The following is a 23,396-nucleotide window of genomic DNA, read 5'->3' as shown; positions in this document are numbered from 1 at the left end:
GGTGGGAGAGGTCGCCATTGTCCGCGGCGGTGGTGAGGCTGTCGCGCCGGTGGAGGGGGTGCGGAGAGTCGGCTGAACGCACAGAGAGGCGGCGCTTCTTTTCGGGGCCGGCGCGGCGCCCGGGCGGGTTCTGCGCCTGCCCTTTCGCGTCGGCTTCGCTTCCCTATTCCCTTCGCCTCAGGGCTCGCGGCAGCGCTAGTCCGGCGGGACGGCCCGTGGCGCCGGGTCGCGGCCCCAGCCCAGCGCGTCTTTGTCCCTGAGGCCGCGCGCTCTCGGCCGAGCCTGGAGCCCGACAAAAGCCGGGCGTCCAGCCTAGCGCCCGCGTAGCCGCCTCCGAAAGCGCCGTGGCGCGACCGGGCCCGGAGCGGGAGGCCGGCAGGCAGCTGCGGACCAGGTGAGGGACCGCTCACCGGTGCGCGTTCCCGGACGTGGCATTTGCATTGTGGGTGGGAACGTGGGACGCAAGGCCAGCAAGCGGACGAGGGGGGCGCCTCCGGAGCCGCTGGTGAGGAACACCCACATTTCACAGCTAGCGGGCGTTCGCTTTCTGGCTAGTTCGCTTAAAGCGCGGAAGGACGTCAGACGAGGGCTTTTGGGAACACCGCTGGGTTCCCTTGGACACGCAGTCGCCGCGGGACTTTGTCAAGTTGCAAACAGAGGTCCCCAAGGCGGTTCGCCTGCTCCCGGTGTTGGCACCGCTCCCGGTACGTTATTCACAGATCCGGGAATCCGCAGAGCCCCTGCCAGTTGGCGCTGGTGCCCTGACAGGTCGCACGACTGGCACAAAGATCCAGAACCTGGGAGTGGGGAGCGGTCTGGGCCTCGTACCAGGAGGAGACAAGTTAAAACGAACCGTGTTAGCTCTGGTGGGGTGGCTCTGTTGGAGCATCGTCCCGATAGGCTCTAACCAACCGAACCGCCCGGCCGGGGCTAAACTCATTTTTTTATGCCTCTCCCTAGGACTTTTTTGCTTCTGTGGCTGAGTTCTCATATATGTTACCACTGCATTTTCTGTGAGAAAGGACTACGCTTGTCTTTTTCACTTTTGTCGTAGGTTGGGATTGAAGTTGCTCCCGGTACTGAACCGGAATCCAGTGCAGGCGCCTGGTCCACGCATCCTGCGGGATGTCTGCCGTCAACCCGTGGGCTTCTTGGGGTGAGTCCAAGTCCTATTAACTTTGGGCCTTCCCTGCAATGACTTGCTGTAGCCAACGGTCAGAGCTGGGGGAGTGGGGTCTGAGAGCGTATGGGTGTTTGTTTTGGTACACAATTAGAAAACTTGGTTATTGGTGAAAGGGGAAACTTGGTGTAAAAGACAATGTAATTTTTACACATTTTATAGTTGTCTCCTGAGATGTTTTATTAAAAAAGGTTTTCTGGTTATTCGTGGGATTTCTTAGAAGACAGCCATACAAAATCAAAAAATTTTCACCACTACTGTATTTTAATTTTATTGTTGTTTTCCACTTACATAGCATTGACCTGTAATTTAAGAGTAATATTAAATAGTAGTGCGATGTCAGAGGTGTATATTTCCTTTAAGTGAAGTTTCAGGTATTTGTCACCAAAGACATTGAGGTTGTATCTTTCTATTATTTACATTTTTTAAGAACATTCAGTTATGTTTGCTCTGACCCACGTAGCTCAGTTGGTTGGGCATCATGCCACAAAGCAAAAGGTTGTACGTTTGATGCCTGGGTTGCAGGTTCTGTCTCCATTTGGGCCACATACGAGAAACAACTGATCTATGTTTCTCTCTCACACTGATGTTTTGCCCTCTCTCTTTCTCCTTCCTTTCTCCTCTCTCTAAAAATAAATAAATAAATAAATAAAATCTTTGAAAAAGCTAGGTTATGTTAAACATTTCATGAGAAAGCCTCCTTAGCCATTTGAGGGGTTCTGTTTTTAATTATTCTGTGTCTATATCATATTGGTAAATTTTCTGACAGTGATCCACCTGTGCATTTCTGGTATAAAGTTGGTTTTTTGTGGTGGATCTTTGCATGTGCCTTTGGGATTATTTATGGAACTTTGTCATGCCCATTAGTGAGAGAGGCCTCCTTTTCCATTTTGTTGCCTTTAGTCACTGGGATTGGCATCACAGTGCCTCTCCTTTCCTTGTTCTAACTTCATCTTCTGGTGCAGGTGTCCTTACGAACCAGTCCTGGGGGATGGCAGCTGTTGACCCGTGGGCCTCCTGGGGTGAGTCAAGAGCCTGTGTTTCCATCGACCGCATTGGCTGCCATAGTGTGACCTCTTCCAGCAGTGACCTGCCATGGCTGGGGATCCAACCAGGGGAGCCAAGTGGGGCTTTAGGGTAGGGGGTTTCTGGTCTAGATCTGTCTCTGTGCAGAGCTGGAACAGGGAGGGCTCAGAACACTCCGCCCGGGGCATGAAGTGGTGCTGACATCTCCAGGACAAGGTGCATGACAATGAATGTGTGGTGATTCAGGCCTAGTACGGCTGTGAATGCACACCGTTTCTCAGAGACAGTACCTCAGAGTAAATGGGGACAGTGTAGATTCATGCATTTAGGCACATTCCTTACCTTCTTAGAGTCCCCTTTCCTTCATCTATAAAATGAGAAGGTGGGTCTCTCCCCTTGCCCTTTGGGAAGAGCCGGGGCTCCCTCTCTTGCACCCCACCAGGAGGAAGGACTGAAGTGGGCACACTTCCAGTAGGGAGAGCTGCTTCTGTGACTTTGCTTTCCTCCCTCAGCTCTGTATCCTCAGGACTCTGCCTGGCATGTGGAGGAGACCCCTGAGGAAGGGAGGAGGGCCACCGGGCTCCCAACAGCCCAGGTCCAGGTGAGATGGGGCTTCCACTTTTTCCTGAAGGGCTGCTCTGTCCTCTGAGTTGCCCAGGTTGTCCCCAGCCATCCCAGTCCTTGTGGTTCCTCAGTTTACAACAGCTAGTTTGAGTAGAGATGGAATCAGTCAGAAGTTTATCACTTTCTGAGGACAGACAGAGAAGATTCAGTTTTCCATGACTCGGAGCCTTGCTATCTACCAGGCTTTTCGCAGTCATGAGCCATAGCTATGCTGTGGGTTGTTTGATGAATGAGGGGCAACACCCTTGGTTGGCAGCCCCCCCACTTTTCTCTTCCCACCTTCCCTCATGTAACCAGTGCTGGATTCGGGCTTGATGTCTGGTGAGTGTTGTGCTGGCCGAGAGGGGAACAAGGACAAGTCTGAGCTCTTGTCCTAAGGAGCTCTCAGGGTGCTTCACTCAGCTACTGAGGCCTCCTGGCCTGCCTGATGTTGCACATGTGGTTCGGGATAGATGCCTGAGGCACTTTGGGAGGCTTGGCGCCCAGAGGTCATGGGGCACAGAGCAGCTGGGATCCTTTGCTGTGGTGAGGGAGGCTGCCCAGGAGACAGGAGGATCAGCTGGATGAGCCTGGCATGTTGAGCAGGGGTCTGTCCTGCTATAGCACCACAGTAAGAGTGGGTGAGGGGGACTGCATGTTAGGGGTCTGGGTGAACCCTGACTCCAGTTAGACTTTGAGCTGGGGAGGCCAGGATGAATCCAGTCCAGTTCCATCCTGGTGATAATGTGTCTCTGAAGTGTTGGGAGCAGGAGATGCCAGGGTTTGCTGTGTAGCTCGACAGGGTATCCCTGGTGGAGGTGTGGGAAGCAGGGTGGCATTTCCGGCTTGAGTGTGACCAGGGCCTGGGAGCGAGATATGAAGTGTATGAGGGAGTCAAAGCAGGGAGTCGAAATTTGTGACTAAAAGGACACAAAGGTGACTCCTGAGGGAAAAAGGATAGAGTTGATAATTCGGAGAGGTGTCATCTCTCTTCCTTCTTCCTGCCCAGCCTCCTCACTAGAGGCAGCCACTTAAGGAAAAAAAATTGTAACAGCTTTATTAAAATATTATTCATATACCGTGAAGTTTAACCTTTTAAAATGTATACGTCAGTGGTTTATAGTATATTTACAGAGTTGCACAACCATCACCAATATCTAATTCTAGAATATTTTCATCATCCCTAAAAGAAACCCTAAGCCCATTAGTTGTTCCTCCGCATTCCCCCCTCCTCTGCCCCTGGCAGCCACTAAACTTCTCTATGTATTTGTCGATTCTGGACATTTTGTATAAAGAGAATCACATAATATATGGCGTTTTGTGTCTGACTTCTGTCACTTAGCATGTTTTCAAGGGTTATTGATGTAGCATGTTTTAATATTTCTTTTCATGACTCAGGCACCCATTTTAACTCACTATTTTCTGTTTCTGTATTTCTAAATGAGAGATTTTCATTCTAATACATCAAATGTTTATGTTTATTCTATTGACCCCAGGCTGTGAAAGACAAAGAAAAATAGTTTCATTATTATATTTAGGCTATTCATTTCTAAATTAAAATAATGAATCAAGCAAATGTGAGATATTGTGATACAAAAATACTAAAATGACTCAACTTCATGCCCTCTTCCAAATTGAAAAGATTAAGGAAACCTCCCACTGTTTCTAAGATGACTGGTGAAGTGCACGGTAAGTTGCCACCCCACGTGCCAGCACTGCTGTCCAGGAAGTCAGAGTCCTGATCTGAGTGGATCTGGGTGGTGGTTGCCTGGTGTCAGGACTTGGTGGCTGTGATATTTGCTGCTGCTATAATGCACAGTCATTTTTAGATCCTGTAACAGCAGACAAGCTAGGTTGGGCTGAAAGATGGGCCCCCAATCAGTTTCTTGGGAACAGAAGTTAGTTGTAATAAATTGCTATGAGGAAGCCCCAATAACCACTGTGCAGTACTCTGGTGTCAATATAGGTGAGGGTTTCTGAGAATTAGTAGAGTTAATGATGAGAAAATGAAATGGAGAATTGAAATAATAACACTGTCCAATGTCTGAAGAGTTGTGAATTCTGAGAATGTGCTCCTGCCCCCACCCCACACTCACTTTGGATTTTTCCTGTGGGAAACTCAAGACTTGAATTATGAGTTTTATATTAAGCAACAAGAGCCCCATATTCCTCTATTGTTTCCTCCAAATTAAGTATTTCCTGAAATAAAGCTTCACTTGGTGAAAACATCAAATGCTGTCCTCCCTTGTTATCTGAAGAGTCTGTTCTGGGAAATATGTTTCAGCCAAATCCCATTACTTTAAGGGAGAGGGAAAATAATATTCCAGCCTATCTAAAAGCCCCAGCCAGCCCCCCAAATATGGAAACTCTCAAACCCCTCTATAATACTCCATCAACAATTTCTGCATAATTAATATGCATGTAAAATGCCAGTAACCTGATACTCTACACCCATCCTTGGTTGTGTCAAGAAATTACAATCTAGTGATATTTTTCATCTTTGCAAAGATCCTGCACTAAAATATTAGTAAATAATGAGCCCTGGCTGGTGTGGCTCAGTAGATTGAGTTCTTGCCTATGATCCAAAGGGTCACCAGTTGATTTCCAGTCAGGACACATGCTTGGGTTGAGGGCCCCAGTAGGGGGCGTGCCGAAAGGCAACCACACATTGATGTTTCTCTTCTTTTTCTCCCTCCCTTCTCTCTCAAAATAAATAAATCTTTTCTAAATATTAGTAAATAATGAAATCCTGAAACTTCAAAGAAGCCATCTGAATTTCCCAGGCTCCATGTAGGGGTCACTGTCAGAGAATTCAGGTAATGTAGAAGCAGTCCCAGGAGATCCTGTCAGGCAATGGCTAAGACCCAGCTTAGCACCTTCTGCAGCCTCCCCTAGACCCTTGAATGGCTTAAACATGCAGCTCCTGGGTTACAGTCCATAAAGTTTTAGAATGCCTAGATAAACACGTGTTTGCAAGACTGGGTGAAATATCTTTGCAAGTCATCATTAAGAAACAGGTGATGTTGGAAAGTGCAAGGTGTCAGGTAAGCGTTACCTATGGACTCGAAAGAAAGGCTCTCCCTTTCTGTGGCATGATCCTTCTCAGTCCTGTTCTCTCATCCCAAAGTTTCAGGTAGCAGTGAAACCTGGAGCTCCTCTCCTATCCTAGGAGGGTCTTTCTTGTCTCCACTCGTCTGTCATTTCCCTACTGTTCATCACCAGCCTCAGGTTTGCCTTCTTTGTTACATCACTGAACCCTCCATGAACTGTGGATTCTGGCATTGGGGCATGTTCATCTGGGGGTCTTTTTTTCCCCCTCTGCTAGTCCATAGCCCTTCCAGTTTGGCAACGTCTTCAGTTCTGGGCACTCTTAAAGTATTTTGACAAATTCCGTAATTACTGAAAAATAACAAGTGAACAAAACATGACCCTCATCACTCAGAATTGGCAATTTTTAATGTTTGGTCATACTTGCTTTTTTTTTTTTATGTAGTTCCCGATCATTAGCTTCCACCCTCAGGACAGCTCATGGTGTGCATGCAGCTAATTCATTTGCATACTCATGCAAATAAACTATATAGACATAATAGATAATGAGACTGTTCTTTTTTTTGTTAATGCTTTTGATGCATGTAGCTATTCTACAGCATTCTCTGCATGCTGAGTCAATGTTGAGGTCCTAGATAAGAGTTCAGGTTCGTTCCTTTTGCCCCATCAGAGACAAGGACTCTATTAATTCTATGATTGGGCTTCTAAGCCTGCCCTCCCCCCATCAGGTTTGTTCTTCCACCCCGAGCTGTGTGGATGTTCCTGTAGTTTCACCTTGTGCACACGTACAAGTGTTTACTGAGGGGTTTTCTGAATTTTAGGGTCTGTTTTCCATATGACTAGTACTGCCGTGTGGTTCTAAAGAGACAAAGCCAGTTCTCAACGGCTCCTCAAGAGCTGTATTACTTTAATTTTCATTTTTTTTATTACTAGTGAGGTTGAATAACCTGTTATGTCATCGTTGACAGGCTGTATTTCCTTCTCTTTGGCTCTATTCTATTCCTAGATTTCTGCAAGCTGTGACTTACAGAACTGTGGGCTTTTTTGTGCATTCTAGTCTTGATCCAGATGGATATGGTCCTCTTCCAGTCTGTAGCTTATCTTAGCTTTGTGATGTCTTTTATCACTTAAATGTTTTTCATTATACGTCAAACATCTGTCTGCATGTGTAGTGTTTTTGTGTCTCTTTTAAAAGAAGTCCTGTATTTAAAATTTTTCTTCTGTCCTTTTTCTTTATATTCTCTTTCTGGGGTCTTCTGTTAGATGGGGTGCATCCTGAATGAACTGCGTGTCTCTGTACACTCTATATTTCATGTCTTTTTCTTGGTGGTGATGGGAAGTTGGGGAGCCTGGCCAGCATTTTCATCACCACGACTTCTTCCTAGAGCTTCCTAAAGCAATCGCTATGTCTTCTCTTAGTATTCTATAAATTCTTTCTTGTTCCCTCGGCTTGTCTTTTGTCATCCTGCTCTGTTTTACACCTGAATCTCCCAGTCTGAGACTTGGAATTGTAGCTCATTGACGTTCTGTGTGTCAGCTGCCTTGATTCTGTGTCTTCTTGGTGCCAAGTTTGGTCATGTCTTGAGGGCTTCCGTGGTCAGTGTGTGTTTACCGGTAAAGAGCTGTGAGGCTGTGTTTCAGTTAAGTCCGGTTCCTAATTGGCCTCCCTGCCTCCCTCCCTGTCGTCTCCTGATAATCTCATTCTAATTTCCATGGGCCTGGGTGGGCCAGGGTCATAAGGCTGGTTCTGCTTCCGCTTCCAGGATGCAGCTGGCCTGTTAGGCCACTGACGCTCTCCCCTCTCCCAATGTTGGGCTGAAGAGGTCTCTGCTCCTCAGGTGTTGCCACCTACACTCTAATCCGAAAGGCTAGGGCTGCTGGTGGTGCTGCCCGCAGGTGGAGTGGCTAGGGGCTAGGGGCGGTTGGCAGAGCTCTCACAAACATACCTTTCTCTCATCTGTATGCAGCCTGACTGACTTGTACCTTCACCGTATTCATAAGCTCAGAGGTCAGGGCCTCTCCTGGGTTCCACTTCCTTGGGGGTATCACTTTCATCTCACCTTCTAGGAGGGAACGAATGACCATGTATCCATGGCTCTTTTCACTTTCTGCTATATTTCTTTTACTTGAGGATACGTTTCTTGATTTCAGAAAGAGAGACAGGGAGAGAAATATTGATTGGTTGCCTACATGCCCCTACTGGGGATGGAACCTGCAGCCTTTTGGTGTGTGGCACGGTGCATAGGGCACATACCTAGGTTGCGAGTTTGATCCATGGTTGGGGCACCTGTGGGAGGCAGCTGACCAATGTTTCTCTTTCACATTGGTGTTTCTCTCTCTGTCTTGCTTCCTCTTTCTCTAAAAAAACAATAAAAACAAGTCCTGGCTGGTGTGGCTCAGTAGATTGAGTACCAGCCTGCGAACCAAGGGATTGCGGTACGATTCCCAGTTGGGGCACATGTTTGGGTTGCAGGCCAGTTCCCAGCAGGGGACCTACGAAAGGCAACCATACACTGATATCTCTCTCCTTTCCTTTCCTTCCCCTCTAAAGATAAATAAATAAATAAATCTTTAAAAACCCCCAAAACATTGATTAAAAAATAAAAATAAAAATAAATAAAATCTTAGAAAAAGAAAAGCAGTTTTTAAAAAGAAATAAAAATAAAAATCAATAAGAACATATCCTCAGGTGAAGATTAAAAATGAAAACTAAAACCTTGTCTTAAGTTTAGGAGGTTTTTAAACCCAGGGGTGGACCATGAAGCATGTATTTGTTTCCTGTTGCCACTGTAACAGATCATCAGAAACTTAATGACTCAGAACAACATGAATTCCCTCTCCTGCTCTGGCAGGGCTGCGTTCCTTCTGGAGCTGCCTTGCTTTTTCCACCTTCAAGGGGCCATCCATATTTTTGACTCCTGGCTCCTTTGTTGTCACAGTGCATCACCTGATTTCCGCTTCTAGTGTCATTTTAGTGCTCTGACCCTGTGGTCTGCCTCTTTCACAAGGACTCTTATGATGACAGTGAGCCCACCTGGCTCATCGCAGCTCAGTCTCCTTTTATTTAATTGAGTTTTTACAAAGAGGGAAACATTGATTTGTCATTCCACTTACTAATGCATTCACTGTTTGCTTCTTGTATTTGCCCTGACCAGGGATTGAACCCACAACCTTGGCATATTGGGATGATGATCTAACCAACTGAGCTACCCTGCCAGGGCCCCACCTCAGTCTCCTTAATCATATCTCCGCAAAGTCCCTTTTGTCTGCTTCTAGAGATGAGGACGTGGAGGGCAAATTGAGGAGACTGTAGCCAATCACAGGTACCCACATTCCCCAGCTTCAGCCACTGTCAGCATTCAGCTTTCTGCCTTTCTATCAATTTCGACATACAGCCTTAAAGTATTTTCAAGCATATCTCAGATATGTTTTACCTGTAAATGCTTTTGGTTATTTACCTAAGAGATACCTATCTTTTACAAAATAGCCAAAATACACAATAAAATTAACTGATTTCTTAGTACGACCTAATACCCAGTCTATGTTCATTTTTCCTTCACATGTCCTGAAAATGTCTTTATTGTTGGTTTGAATCCGGGACCAAACGAGGGTCATGCATTGCACGTGTATTGTCTGCTGAAGACACCAGGTCTCCAGCCCTGTGGCTTGCCTTGTTTGGCCCTCATGCTACCATTGATAAGTCCCCTGTCCATTTATCTGCTGTAACCATGCTGGCCTGGAAGCTGGAGTAGATTCAGGTTTTGTGCTTTGGCAAGAGTACTTTGTAGGCGGTGCTGGGTCCTCCTACCAGTAGAGGTGTCAGTGGGTCCAGGGTGTTAAGTTGTCTCATCTACAGATGATGGGTAGGTTAGCAGGTACCTGTGTCAGCCCGACTCATCTGTTGTCAAGTTCCCTGTCTGCTTTATTTTTTTAATATTATTTATTTATTTAGAGAGAAGGGAAGAGAGGAAAAAAAAGGAGAGAAACAATGGTTGCTTCTCGCATGCCCCCACCTGGGAGCCTGACCTGCAACCCAGGCATGTGGCCTGACTGGGAATTGAACCAGTGACCTTAGGGTTCTCGGTCTGGCACTCAATCCACTGAGCAACACCAGCCAGGGCAAAATTTATTTATTTTTAATCCTCACCAAAGGGTATGTTTATTGATTTTAGAGAGAGAAGGGGGAGAAAGAGACAATATCAATTGGTTGCCTCCCATACACGCTCAAACGGGGGTCAAACCCACAACCTATTGGCGTATGGCACAATGCTCCAACCATTTGAGCCACCTGGCCAGGGCTTTTCTGTTTCTTTTAAAGTGTGTGTGCAGGGTTTCCACTGGGGTCTCAGGAGGGATGGGAGTTGGACTTGGAAGCCACGTAAGGAAATGAGGTAGTGTGAAATGAGAATGGCCTCTCGGTGGGTCCCCTAGGTATGGTCACTCTGTGAACATGCATTGAGGTTGTGCCGTCTACACCTCTCTGCCTGAGATCCCGTTTGCATGAAATGTTAGCATTATCTAGAACATAGAAACAGCAGCAGTCAAGAAAATTGAGTTCCATGCAGGTCTGTGAGAGGAAACCCAAGAAACTAGCATTGATGTGTCCAGGGTTGGGGCCTGTTTCCCCAAAGGTTTGTGGTCAGCACTTTTCCCATGCATGTGTGGAGTTGGTATCATAGGAGCAGAACAGCCCTGTGCTTTCAGCCAGTTGCAATGTGAAGGTGGAGGGGGATCTGTTCAGGACAGAGAAAGAGCAGCATGGAGAGCCAGCCCTGATCAGAGATGGCTTGCAGGGGCAGAAAGGCTGGTCATAGGGTAGAAAGGAGGTGATAATGCAGTTGTGAGGGGAGGGTGGAGAGTCATGGGGCTGAGTGGAATTGCACTCACACGGGAGACCAGAACACCAGTTTCCAGGTGGATGGGAGGCCAAGTGCACAGACAGGCCAAGAGGGGTACTAGATGTGAATGGGGGTTGCAGGGTGTACAACACGACCCTGCTGCTGCCTTGCCACCACCACCAGAGGAAGCCTGCCCTTACCCCAGAGAAATGCCTGCAACCCCAAGGCTCACCGTGATTTCTTAGGACTGTGAGCCCTGGCTAGTGTGGCTCAGTGGATTGAGCGCTAGCCTGTGAACCAAAAGATTACCAGTCTAGGGCACATGCTGGGTTGCAGGCCAGGCCCTCAGTGGGGGACGTGCGAGAGGCAACCACACTTTGATGTTTCTCTCCCTCTCTTACTCCCTTCCTTCCCCTCTGTAATAATAACTAAAATCTTTTTTTTAAAAAGGACTATGACTTATACATTCATTGCCAAAATCAGACTTACAATTCATCTTTTCACTTGTTTTCTAGTGAATATTCCTTGTTCCGTTTTTGTAAAAACATCAGTTTGGAGTTTTTAAAACTCAGAGCACTTTTGACATCAACTGTGACTAATTCTCTTTGGCTGAATCCTATCCCACCCTGGCTCCAATCTTTGGGACAGAGGTGACCTGGGAAAAGAGAATTCCTGCCATGGCCAGCAGCACGATCTGTGAATGTTCAGGTCTCCCTTCCAGGGCCCAGCCCCAGGGTCTGTGGTCTGGCCCATGCTTGAAGCCTGAATCTGCCTGCTCCTGGCCTTGCTGAGCGTCTGCACCTCCAGAGAAGGGGTGTTGGCCTGGTGCTTGATTCCCTGACTCTACACGGGCACGGGAAACTGCTGACCACAAACCTGCTCTGATGAAACTGGCCCCAACCTTGGACACATCAATGCCCATTTCTTGGGTTTGTTCCCGCAGACCTGCTCAGGCTTGTTTCCTTGATTGCTGCTGCTTCTACTTTCTGGGTAATGCCAACATCTTACTTAAATGGGACCTCGAATAGAGAAGTGCAGACAGCACAACCTCCTCTTTGTCATAGTTACTGTGGCTACATATCCAATTCCCTGAGTACATCTCAGACATGGGGCCTGAAGTGCTCACAGTGCAACCCTGGCCCCCATCAGAGTATTGGTGATATCCAGGGTTTTTGGTTTTCATCCTGTGTCCTCTCCAGTCCTCAGGACTGTCAGTCTCATTCCATCCTCAGAAAACACTGGAGAGGGTGGCCTCAGACTGAGGAGGAACCTGTGTGTTCTTGCAGGAACCAGTGACCTTCAAGGATGTGGCTGTGGACTTCACCCAGGAGGAGTGGGGGCAGCTGGACCCTGTTCAGAGGACGCTGTACCGGGATGTGATGCTGGAGACATTTGGGCACCTGCTCTCTGTGGGTAAGACTGATGCTGCCCATTAAATAAGGCGATTTTCATGTTGAGATCTTGTGCTTGAGGCTCACAGGGGTGTCAGAGGGCAGAGGTGACCTTGAGTCCTTAGGCTCAAGCATGTAATGCTTCCAGAGCAGGAAGCAGGAGGGCCCTTGCTTACTCTGCCCAAGTGAGAGTGGGTGAGGAAGAGGCAAAGAAGGCTGTCTAGGTGACACAAGTCCTGTGTTTCTTCATGTGCAGGTAATCAGATTGCCAAGCCCGAGGTCATCTCCCTTCTGGAGCAAGGAGGAGAGCCATGGCTGGTGGAGCAAGCATATCCTCAGGGTACCTGTGCAGGTGAGAGCAGGACCCAGGTGGGAGCGACAAACCTGCCCCCAAGCCTGCCTTGTTTGAGAGATGGGCTGAGGCCTCAGTGAGTCACCTTCCTCAGACACACTCACAGTTTCCTCCTAGGAGCCTTATCCCTCGTGTTGACTTTTTGCTACTATTGAATCAGAGCCAGTATGCCCATCTTTTTAACAAGGCGAGTTTTTGTAAACTGCACTTTCCTTACCTTGCCATCCATTCTTCTGAATGTTTCTCCTATTCTTTGCTGTGCCTTTCTCTTAGATGACTTCTCATTCTCTAACCTCTTTAATTCTTCATTTATTGCCAGACTTGTAGTCTGTATCCAGAGTTTTCTTTAAAAAAGAAAAACTAATGAGAAAATAGTTTTATTTATTTATTTATTTTATTTTTAGAGAGTGGAAAGAGAGGGAGAGAGACATCAGTGTGTGAGAGAAACATGGATCAGTTGCATCTCACACACCCCCAACCATGGTTCTGGCTTGCAGTCCAAACACATGCTCTGACTGGGGATCAAACTTGGGACCCTTTGGTGCACAGGCCAGTACTTAATCCACTAAGCCACAAAATATTTTTTTAAATGTAGATAATGTATTTACATGGTTAAAAACTCAAGGCTTTATAAAATATATAAGATGAAAAAAAACCTTATTTATATGCTTTCCTCTTTTGCACTTACTCTTACCTCCAAACACAGACAGACAGACACACAGAGGCACACACAGGTAACCACTTTTTTTTTTACTATTCATTTTTAAAACCCTGAGCTGGTGTGGCTTAGTGGATTAAGTGCTGACCTGTGAACCAAAGGGTCACTGGTTCTATTCCCAGTCAGGGCACAGGTCTGGATTACAGCCCAGGTCCCCAGTAGGGGGCATGCGAGAGGCAACCACACATTGATTTTTCTCTCCTTCTCTTTCTCCCACCTTTCTCTTCTGTCTAAAAATATGTAGAATCTGCCCTGGCTGGTGGAGCTCAGTGGATTGAGCGCTCATCTGCAAACCAAAGGGTTGCTGGTTTGATTCCCAGTCAGGGCACATACCTGGATTGTGGGCCAGGTCCCCAGTTGGGGGTATGTGAGGGGCAATCACACACTGATGTTTTTCTCCCTCTCTTTCTCTTTCCCCTCTCTCTAAAAAATAAAGAAAAGTCTTTTAAAAATATGCAAAATCTTTTTAAAAATTATTTAAAAATTACTATTTTTTAAAGACTTTACATATTTTTAGAGGAGTTGAGAGAAAGAGAGGGAGAGAAATATCAATGCACAAGAGATACATTGATTGATTGCATCTCAGGCTCCCCCTACTGGGGACCTGTCCTGCAATCCAGGTATTTGCTCAGACTGGGAATCAAACTGACAGTCTTTCAGTTGTCAGTGCTCAATCCACTGAGCCACACCAGCCAGGCTAAAATTATTTTTTAAAGATTTGTTTTATTCTTGTTTGAGGGAAAGGAGAAAGGAGAGAAACATCGATGTGATAGAGAAGCACCAATCAGCTACCTCCTGAATACGCCCCAACCGAGGATCGAGTCCACAACTCAGACATAGGCCCTGACTGGAATTGAACCAATGAAGTTTTGGTTATAAGACGACGCTTCAACCAACTGAGCCACACCAGCCAGGGCTTTACTATGCATATTTGAGTGATTTTTTTAGTGGTTTTCCTGCAGTTTGAAATTAACATCTTAGTCCTGACTGGTGTGGCTCAGTGGACTGAATGCCATTCTGTGGACCAAAAGGTTGCTGGTTTGATTCCCAGTTAGGGCGCAGGCCTGGGTTGCTGGCTGGGTCCTAGTTGGGGTGTGTGAAAGGCAAACCACTTGATGTTTCTCTTGCACATCAATGTTCCTTTTCCTCCTTTTCTCCTTTCTTTACCCACTCTCCAAAAATAAGTAAATAAAATTAAATAAATAAATAAATAAATAACATCTTAATTTATAATAATCTAGTTTACATTAATCCAATTTTAACGTTGACAATATGTGAAAACTTTGGTTTTGTATACCTCTGTCTTTCCTCCTTTTATATTGTTATTGTCACATCTATACATTGTGAGTCATCTACCATAGATTAATAATTGTTGCTTAATGTAATGTATTTTAAAGCGGGTAGATAAAAAGGTAGTTACAAGCCAGAAAGGCACTTACACAGTCTTGCCTTGTCAACCTATATATGTAGTTTACCTTTATTGGGGTTTCTTTCAAGTTACTGTTTTTTCATTTCAACCTAAAGGACTGCCCTTCACGTTTCTCATGGGGGGCAGGTTTGCTAGCAGCAAACTCCCAGGTTTGGTTTATTTGGGAATCTCTATTTCTCCATTGTTGAAGTATTGTCATGGCAGATACACAACTTGTGGTTGACAGTTTTTTTTTCTGGTCTGCATGGTTTTGGGTGAGAATGGTACTGGCCATCTGAGGAGCACCCCTGCTTTGCAATAAGCTGCTTCCTCTTGCTGCCTTCAGGGCTCTTGCTGTGGCTCTGGCAGTTTAATTCTGATCTGCGTGAATATGGTCTTCTAGATTCCCAGGAATAAACTCTTCAAAGCTCCTGTGGACAGCTACCTCCTCAGTTTCCTTTCATCTTTCTGACATGTGTATTCTCGGCACCAATGGTCTCAGATAGTAATGACTTCACAGCTGGGCCTGTGTTTGACAGACAGCTGCTCCCTAGGAGCTTCCAGTGCTGTGCAAGTTCACCACAAGCCTCTGCATGAGGACTGCCAGGGAACCATCTCACAGGTCAGATAATGACTGTTCTGTAGGAATGAGGCTTTGACAAGCCCAGCCTGTTTTGCTCTGTCCAGTACCAGAAATACGGGCAGTTAGTTTCCAGGGCTACCGCTGAGTTGGGGAGCCAGTGATGGCACTCATTTACAGTGTCATACTGCTTACTGTTATTATCAAAATGCAGCTGCATTTCTGGAATAAACTCTCCTTGGGCTGCTCCAAGGCTTTGGCTTCATTTATAGAATTCTGAAGAAATAGATTTTGCCAGTTTTTTGGGTGCTTGGTGTAAGGGTGAAATTTCAAAGGTTCTCAATTTGCTGTTTGCCCTGACTTCTTGTCCCAGGTAATCACGGTCAGTATTCCTGTTGTATGTTTCCACGGTTTCTTTATGCAACTACAGGCACATAGGGATAAGTACTTACTTTTCACCTTTCCAAAGATAGAATATGATACACTGTGGTGTACCTCGTTGTTTTTATTGTTATTATTTATTTATTTTTAACTCTCAACCGAGGATATTTCTTATTATTGATTTTAAAGAGAGAAGAAGGGGAGGTGGAGAGAGAGAGAGAGAGACAGAGATACCAATTGGTTGCCTCTCACACATGCCTAACTGGGGATCAAACCTGCAACCTTTTAATGTATAGGACAGTGCTCCAGCTAATTGGACACCCAGCCAGGGCTATCTTGCTAGTTTTTTTTTCTTTTTCTTTCTTTTTTTCTTCCTCTTTTCATTTTTGTAGGTTGGTGGGTAAATGAATAGAGCAGTGCTTTCTATTCAATCATCTCTCCTAAGCCTGTGTTTCAGTGTCCCAAAGTGTAATTAACAGAACAGGGAAGCTGCCTTTAACTGAACTCAGCACTTTGGAATATCTTGCTAGTTTTAATTCAAGGATGTACCAAGGCCTCTTTGGAGTCCTGAAGGTGGACGTCTTCCATCCACTCTAATTAAGTGGGTTTTCGTTCAGCCTTACCATTTGCCTTCCATTCAGATCAGAGACCTTCATGAATTCTGGTGGCTTTAACTCTCCCACCCTCAGTACTGACAATTCTGTTACCATCTCAACTGTCTTCTTCATCTTGATAACAACCAGGAATCTCATCTCTCTCTTTTAGACTGTCTCCTCATCTTCCTGGTGTCTGTCCCTGGTACCAGCCTTCCTTCAGTGAGTCCCTTAAGCTGCACATTGAGAAGTCATCCGACTTCCTCCTGCTTTTCCCTTTCTGAGAAGTAATCCCTCTTTCAACTTCTGAGATTTTCTTACTCTGTCAGAGGTATCACTCAGTGTCCACCATTGTCCCCACAGGTCCCTTCTCGTAACTGCAGCTCAAGTTGAGTAAATTCTTCCTTGTTATTGACCACCTCAGGCCTTATTTCTAAGTTTGTGTTCCTGAAATCTTCCATCATGAGCTTAGTACAACTACAGTGACTTGCGTTGCCTTTTTAATAACCCTCACTAGACCAAGACCTTGCAATTTCTTCTGTTGTTTCTCTCATTTCCTGACTAGTTCCTGCAGTTTACTCAGTGGTCTCCCTCAGTGTCCTCCTCAAGTGGCAGTCTGGTTATGAATTTCTTTGCCCATGTTGTGTATGCTAGTGTCAGTCTGTATTGAAGCCGTACCTGAAGGTTGAGCTCATGTTGTTTCTCTGCATGAAACCTTCCCCGATTGCCTCTGTTCATGCTGATTTTCTCACCTCCCACCCTCAGTACCACAACCCCACATTCTGTCAGGGGTATATTCTGTGCGCTGTTAATAACTGGTCACTGCCCTGGCTGGTGTGGCTCAGTGGATTGAGCACGGGCCTGTGAAGCAGGGGGTCGCCAGTTTGATTCCCAGTCAGGGTGCCTGCCTGGGTTGCAGGCCAGGTCCCCGGTGGGGAACGCATGAGAGGCAACCACACATTGATGTTTCTCTCCCTCTCTTTCTCCTTCCCTTCCCCTCTCTCTAAAAATAAATAAAATATTTTAAAAAATAACCGGTCACTGTCCTCTCATCACACGGTTCTAACTTCTAGGGAAAAGAGACTCTACTTTCTTGTCTCTGGTTCTGACACTCAGGCTACAAAGTACTGGGTATAAAGTTGGACAAGAATTGTTTATTTGGTTAGCTGCCATTTTTAGGAGTTTCTATTAGAAATTTTCAAAATTATATGAAGATCATTTTGTAATATCTAGGATCCAAGCTTGAAATTGGTAATAAATGCAAGTTCTGGAGCAGATTAGGGCCTCTGTTGTAATGGACTCGGGTAGAAAAGTGGGGGGCAGTGGTGTATGGCGACTAGAGAAGGACAAAAACTTAGAGAAAGAGGACAAGGGTCCAGGTCCAGTTGTGTACCTGTAGCTTTAGACTCTGTGGTAGGTTGCATGATGACACTCCCCCTGAAAAAACGGAAGTCCCGTCCTAAACCTGTGAACATGGATTATCTGGGTGGTCCCATTGTAGTCACAAGGTCATTCTAACAGTGAAGCAGGTGTGTCAGCAACATAGAGATGTGATTGACAGAAGCAGAGACTGGAATTATGTGCCTCGAAGATGGAGGAAAGAGCCTCAAGCCAAAGAGTGCAGGCAGCTTCTAAAAGTGGGAAAGGGGCCCTGGCCAGGTGGTGCAGTTGGAGCATCATCCCAGTACACCAGGGCTGCGGGTTTGATTTCCTGTCAGAACGTACAAGAATCAACCAATGAGTGCATGCGTGAGTGGAGCAACAAATCAGTGTTTCTCGCTCTATTCCTTTCCTTCTCTTTCTAAAAACAATCAATAAATAAAAATAAAAGGAAAAGGTAAGGATAAGGATAATCCCGTAGAGTTTCTAAAGAGAACCTATTTTGATTTTAACCCAGTGAAAGCCATTTTGGATGTCTGACTTCCAGACTAGTAGTTGGTGTTATTTTAAGCCACTACATGACAGGTGTGTGACAGTTTGTTGCAGCAGCAGTAGGAAACTAATGCCCTTCAGTTGTTGGGGGACTGATACCTTAGCACTGGTAACAGTTTTACATATGGAATTAGCCAGACATTTCACTGAATTCAAAATTTCATTTAATCATCAGAGAAGTCCTCCAAGGAGAGTGGCAGAACAGTACTTAAATATAGGTGATCAGACTGTAACTGTGTATGCGTCTCATCTCAGTGTGCTGCCTTTCAAGTTCATGTCTTATGTCATTACTCCACAAATGATTCTATAGTCATTAGAGGAATTGTAATTTTAGCAATATCCTTAAACCACAGGATTTTTGCCCTTTGGGGTGATACATTTTGTGTTACTGACGCAACTCTGTGAGTAGGAAGTAATGTGATAGCATATTATCATAGACAGTATCTCGGCTTGAAGCCTCTGTTGGTGATACTTAACACCAGCCTCTTCTATTTTGGCAGGTGTCAAAACGGGAACAGTAAGAACGTTAGAACACATAAAGGAATTAGGATACCTTAATAATTTAAATGTTAGTTCCTAAGAACTTGGTTGCCCATCTATCTTTTTTTAATTGATTTTTAGAGAGAGGAAAAGGGATAGAGAAATATTGATTTGTTTTTCTACTTATTTATGCATTCATTGGTTGATTCTTGTATGTTCCCTGATCAAACCCACAATGTTGGTATATGGGGACGATGCTCTGACCAACTGAGCTACCTGGCTAGGGCTTTCAGCTGTCTTTTATTAAGCCAGTTTTTTTCACTTTAATAGTATTTACTGTCTTTTCGTCAGGGACCTCCTCAAGAGAACCCCCAGGTTCAGTGACTCACTTAGAAGGACTCCCAGGACTCAAAGTCATTGTACTCAGGGTACTGCTTTATTATGGTGAAAAGATAGGAAGTAACAGCAGAAGGAAAGGCTCTTGAACAAAATCCAGAGGAGGAAACCAAGTACAAGCTTTCTAGAGTCCTTTCCCAGTGGAGTTGCAAAGGACACACTTAATTCCTTCAGCAACGAGTTGTGACAACATGTGTGAAGTGTCATCTACCAGGGGAAGCTTGCCAGAGCCCGGGAGCCCAGGGTGTTTATTGGGGGTCATTCATTCAGGCACACATGAATGGTTGTAACCATGGATGTTTCAGACCCCAGAAGCGAAGCAGATGTTCACCGCAAAGGACATTGTTTATACAAATTATTTAGAGAAATTGTATGTGTGCCTCAATGCCATAAGTGTGGAAAATACTCTTACCAGTTAAAGCATTTCTGAGACCTCAATTCCTAGAAGTTGGCTAAGGGCCAGTCAAGAACAAGCCTTCCTGAACGTGTGCAGTTTGAGCAACTCAAGAGATGCTGAGTTACCTCTTTCCTGTACAGTCTTATCTGGTCCTGCTTTTCCAGGGAAAATGTTCCTGAATGGATTTTACATTCACTGTGATTAACTACATTCATTCACGTTCACTATTTTCCTTTTTTCTGTTATGACCTTCCTTTGAGTTACAAAGTCTATTTGAAAACAGTACACACTTGTTTTTTCAATAATAGGGACCCCAAAATATCCCACCTTTTCCACTCTATTGTTAGAAGTTCTTTCTCTGTGTTCTCACGGATTTTTTTTTGTTTGTTTATTTCAGAAATGGTGAAAAATCCTGAAAGCAAAGCATTGATCCCAACATGTAGCATTTTCGAGGAAGAACAATCCCACAGCATGAAGTTGGAACGATACGTGTGGCATAACCCTTGGTTCTCCAGGTTAGAAATTTTGGGGTGTGAAGACCAATTACAGATGTACCACGTGAACCAGAGTACAGCTATGAGGCAGATGGTGTTCATGCAGAAGCAAGTACTATCTCCAAGAGGTTCTGCTTTCTGTGAACTTGGGGCACAGTGTAGCCAGAGCTTAAACTTTATTCCTTCTCAGAGAGTTTCTCAAATAGAACATTTCCATAAGCCTGATACAAATGCTGGAAGTTGGAGGTGTAACTCAGCCATAATGTATACAGATAAGATTACCTGTGAAAATAATGATTATGACAAAACCTTCTACCAGTCCATGCAACCTATTCACCCTGCAAGGACGCAAACTGGAGATAATCTTTTCACATGTTCTGATGCTGTTAAATCTTTCAATCATGTACTACATTTTGGTGATCATAAGGAAATGCATACAGGAGGAAAGCTCTATGAATATAAGGAATGCCATCAAATCTTTAACCAGGGCCCACCATTTATTGACCACCCAAGACCTCATGTTGGAGAAAACCAATTTGGTTACAAAGAATATGAGAATATCTTTTACTTCTCGTCCTTCATGGAACATCAAAAGATTGGGACTGTAGAGAAATCATATAAATACAATGAATGGGAGAAAGTCTTTGGGTATGACTCATTCCTCACTCAACATACAAGCACTTACACTGCCGAGAAACCGTATGAATACAATGAGTGTGGGACATCTTTCATCTGGAGCTCTTACCTTATCCAACATAAGAAAACTCATAGTGGAGAGAAGCCCTATGAATGTGATAAATGTGGAAAAGTTTTTAGGAATCGTTCAGCCCTTACTAAACATGAACGGACTCACACTGGAATAAAACCCTACGAGTGTAATAAGTGTGGAAAAGCCTTCAGCTGGAATTCTCATCTTATTGTGCATACGAGAATTCATACGGGAGAGAAACCTTATGTATGTAATGAATGTGGGAAGTCTTTCAACTGGAACTCTCATCTTATTGGACATCAAAGAACTCATACTGGAGAGAAACCTTTTGAATGTACTGAATGTGGGAAGTCGTTCAGCTGGAGCTCCCATCTTATTGCCCACATGAGAATGCATACTGGAGAGAAGCCCTTTAAATGTGATGAATGTGAAAAAGCTTTTAGGGATTATTCAGCTCTTAGTAAACATGAAAGAACTCACTCTGGAGCAAAACCATACAAATGTACTGAATGTGGAAAATCATTCAGCTGGAGCTCCCACCTTATTGCCCATCAGAGAACTCACACAGGAGAGAAACCCTATAACTGTCAGGAATGTGGCAAAGCATTCAGGGAACGCTCAGCCCTCACAAAACATGAAATAATTCATTCTGGAATTAAGCCTTATGAGTGTAATAAATGTGGGAAATCCTGTAGCCAGATGGCTCATCTTGTTAGACATCAGAGGACTCACACTGGAGAAAAGCCCTATGAATGCAATAAATGTGGGAAATCCTTCAGCCAGAGCTGTCACCTTGTTGCTCATCGGAGAATTCACACAGGTGAGAAGCCCTATAAGTGTAATCAGTGTGAAAGATCCTTCAACTGTAGCTCTCACCTGATAGCACACCGGAGAACTCACACCGGAGAGAAACCATATAGATGTAATGAATGTGGGAAAGCATTTAATGAGAGTTCTTCCCTCATAGTGCATCTGAGAAACCACACTGGAGAAAAGCCCTACAAATGTAATCACTGTGAGAAGGCTTTCTGTAAGAATTCTTCTCTTATTATTCATCAGAGAATGCACAACAGAGAGAAACGCTTCATATGCAGTGACTGTGGAAAATCCTATAGTGGTCATTCAGCCCTGCTTCAGCACCAGAGGAGTCACAGTGAAGGGAAAGTCTGTGAATTGAACTGATGAGAGATTTTCATTGTACATTTGCTAACACATTGAAAAAAAAAACTCTTATAGTCAGGAGGAACTGGGTTGTTTTTTTTTTTTTAGTAAGAGTTAATTAAGACTCTTCCCCTTACTACTCAATAGGAAATATCTTCTTAGAAGATGAGTGAATGAAGAGAATAGAGGAAAGCTTAGCAGTTAATGTAGCCCTTATTTAACTTCAGGTAATTAGAGTGAAGAAAACTCTCGAGGAGTCCTGTCATGGTCCACTAGGATTCCCATTTGAGGAATTTGAATGAGGGAATGAGATGTCTTTTAGTAAGAGATCTCAGGTGTGGATCAGAGTGCATTGCTGAGGGGAAAACCTTATGCTAGGAAAAGTGTGTCAGCTGGAAATACACTGTTTTGCATTGAGCTGGAGTATGGGACAGGAAGCTTTACAATAACATTTTGTGCACAACTATGGAAATACAGATTTCGCTATTATAAGGGGGAGGGTCTAGGTGCCCTTTAAGAAATAGAATGTGGAATACTAAGTCTGAATTTAAGAAAAAAATAGTATTGAGTGTGATATTTACTGTTGATGAAGATTAACCTTAGAAAAGATTAGTAAATAAGATTACTAATGGTGGAAATGTTTTTGCCTAGAAGTATGAGAGTGATGATGTTGGGACAAAAAGTGATATTTAAAAACCCAGCGTGTCGGTGTCCACAGTTTACTCATTATTGCATTGTTGGACATTAGTTTCTAATTGGTTTAGGTAATCACTATAAGGTATATTTATGGACACTGCATTAGCATACATAACCTGAAGGAATAAAAAGGACAAAGAGTTGTATATACATATCTAACACCTAAAAAATGTATATGGATAAGGACTAGTAAGACCCGTGGATAAATTAACCCAGTTAATTTTAAAACTTTTTTAAAAAGTTTTACAAACCTATAGCACTTACCGTGTGCTAGGCTTTGTTTTAAATGCTTTTCAGTGATTAACTTGCTCAATCCTCTTAGTTATATGAGGTAGGTGCCATTGTTATCATTCCAGTTTTATGAATGGAGAAACTGAGGCAGAGATGTTGACAAACCTAATTAAGGACGCAAGTAGCAAGGAGTGATGCTGAGATTGTTTGGCTCCAGAGCTCATGTTTTTGACCACTATGTTATGCTGACTCTCCAGTGATATTTCCACCTAATACTGTTTTTTTTGTTGTTGTTGTTACTGTTCAGTGTTTCTATAGTAGATATTTGATATTAAAAAATCAAGAAATTCCTAAATAATGAGAAATAAAGTTACCTGGCTCTCCGTCCTGAAGGATTTCTGGTAACATGAGCACTAAGTTCCTTTTGGAATATGAAGTCTGTTTTGGACATTCAGAATCACCTCACTTTCTGAGACCTGGGTTTCCCTAGAATCACACCAACCACAGCCTGAGGATTACAGCAGAGCAGGGGCTGGAGGACTTAGCTTGAAATTCAGACAAGACAGAGGAATGCTCCCTGATGGGTTCAGAATGCTGCTCATGTGGCAGAGGGCAGGACACAGCACTGCACACGGGCACGCCATTCCTCAAGGTCTCCCCTGAATTGGCGTTTATATTTTCTTTATCTTTTCTAAATGAAAAGATTGCTTGATCACAGAGAGGACTCAGATGGGAACGGTGCTAACCAGTTTCCATAGAGTGAGGAAGCCTGAGTGCTCACA

The 23,396-nt window shown here is 44.5% G+C and overlaps 1 protein-coding gene and 1 non-coding gene across 2 annotated transcripts; one reads left to right on the top strand and one right to left on the bottom strand.

The window, feature by feature from the left end:
* ZNF606 (zinc finger protein 606) lies at positions 1–21,772 on the top strand. Its single transcript, XM_037148434.2, has 7 exons — positions 1–394; positions 1,055–1,156; positions 2,146–2,202; positions 2,719–2,807; positions 11,982–12,108; positions 12,343–12,438; positions 19,721–21,772. Exons 2-7 carry the CDS (start codon positions 1,126–1,128, stop codon positions 21,706–21,708), a joined length of 2,388 nt encoding a protein of 795 aa, XP_037004329.2. The 5' UTR covers positions 1–394; positions 1,055–1,125; the 3' UTR covers positions 21,709–21,772.
* LOC119051638 (small nucleolar RNA SNORA36 family) lies at positions 15,910–16,044 on the bottom strand. The gene has a single exon (XR_005082964.2). It is a non-coding gene; the product is annotated as a small nucleolar RNA SNORA36 family (small nucleolar RNA).
* Positions 21,773–23,396: the final 1,624 nt, after the last annotated feature.

The sequence above is a fragment of the Artibeus jamaicensis genome, unplaced genomic scaffold, assembly GCF_021234435.1.
Source record: "Artibeus jamaicensis isolate MK-2021 breed Jamaican fruit bat unplaced genomic scaffold, CSHL_Jam_final contig_723, whole genome shotgun sequence".
Lineage (NCBI taxonomy): Eukaryota > Metazoa > Chordata > Mammalia > Chiroptera > Phyllostomidae > Artibeus > Artibeus jamaicensis.
Note: the sequence above shows the minus strand (reverse complement) of the source record. Positions and strands in the feature narration are given on the sequence as shown.

Coding starts and splice junctions, on each gene's coding strand:
- ZNF606 (XM_037148434.2), top strand. CDS start 1,126: ATGTCTGCCGTCAACCCGTGGGCTTCTTGGG. Junction 1,157..2,145: donor CAACCCGTGGGCTTCTTGGG/GTGAGTCCAAGT, acceptor CTTCTGGTGCAG/GTGTCCTTACGAACCAGTCC. Junction 2,808..11,981: donor TCCCAACAGCCCAGGTCCAG/GTGAGATGGGGC, acceptor GTGTTCTTGCAG/GAACCAGTGACCTTCAAGGA.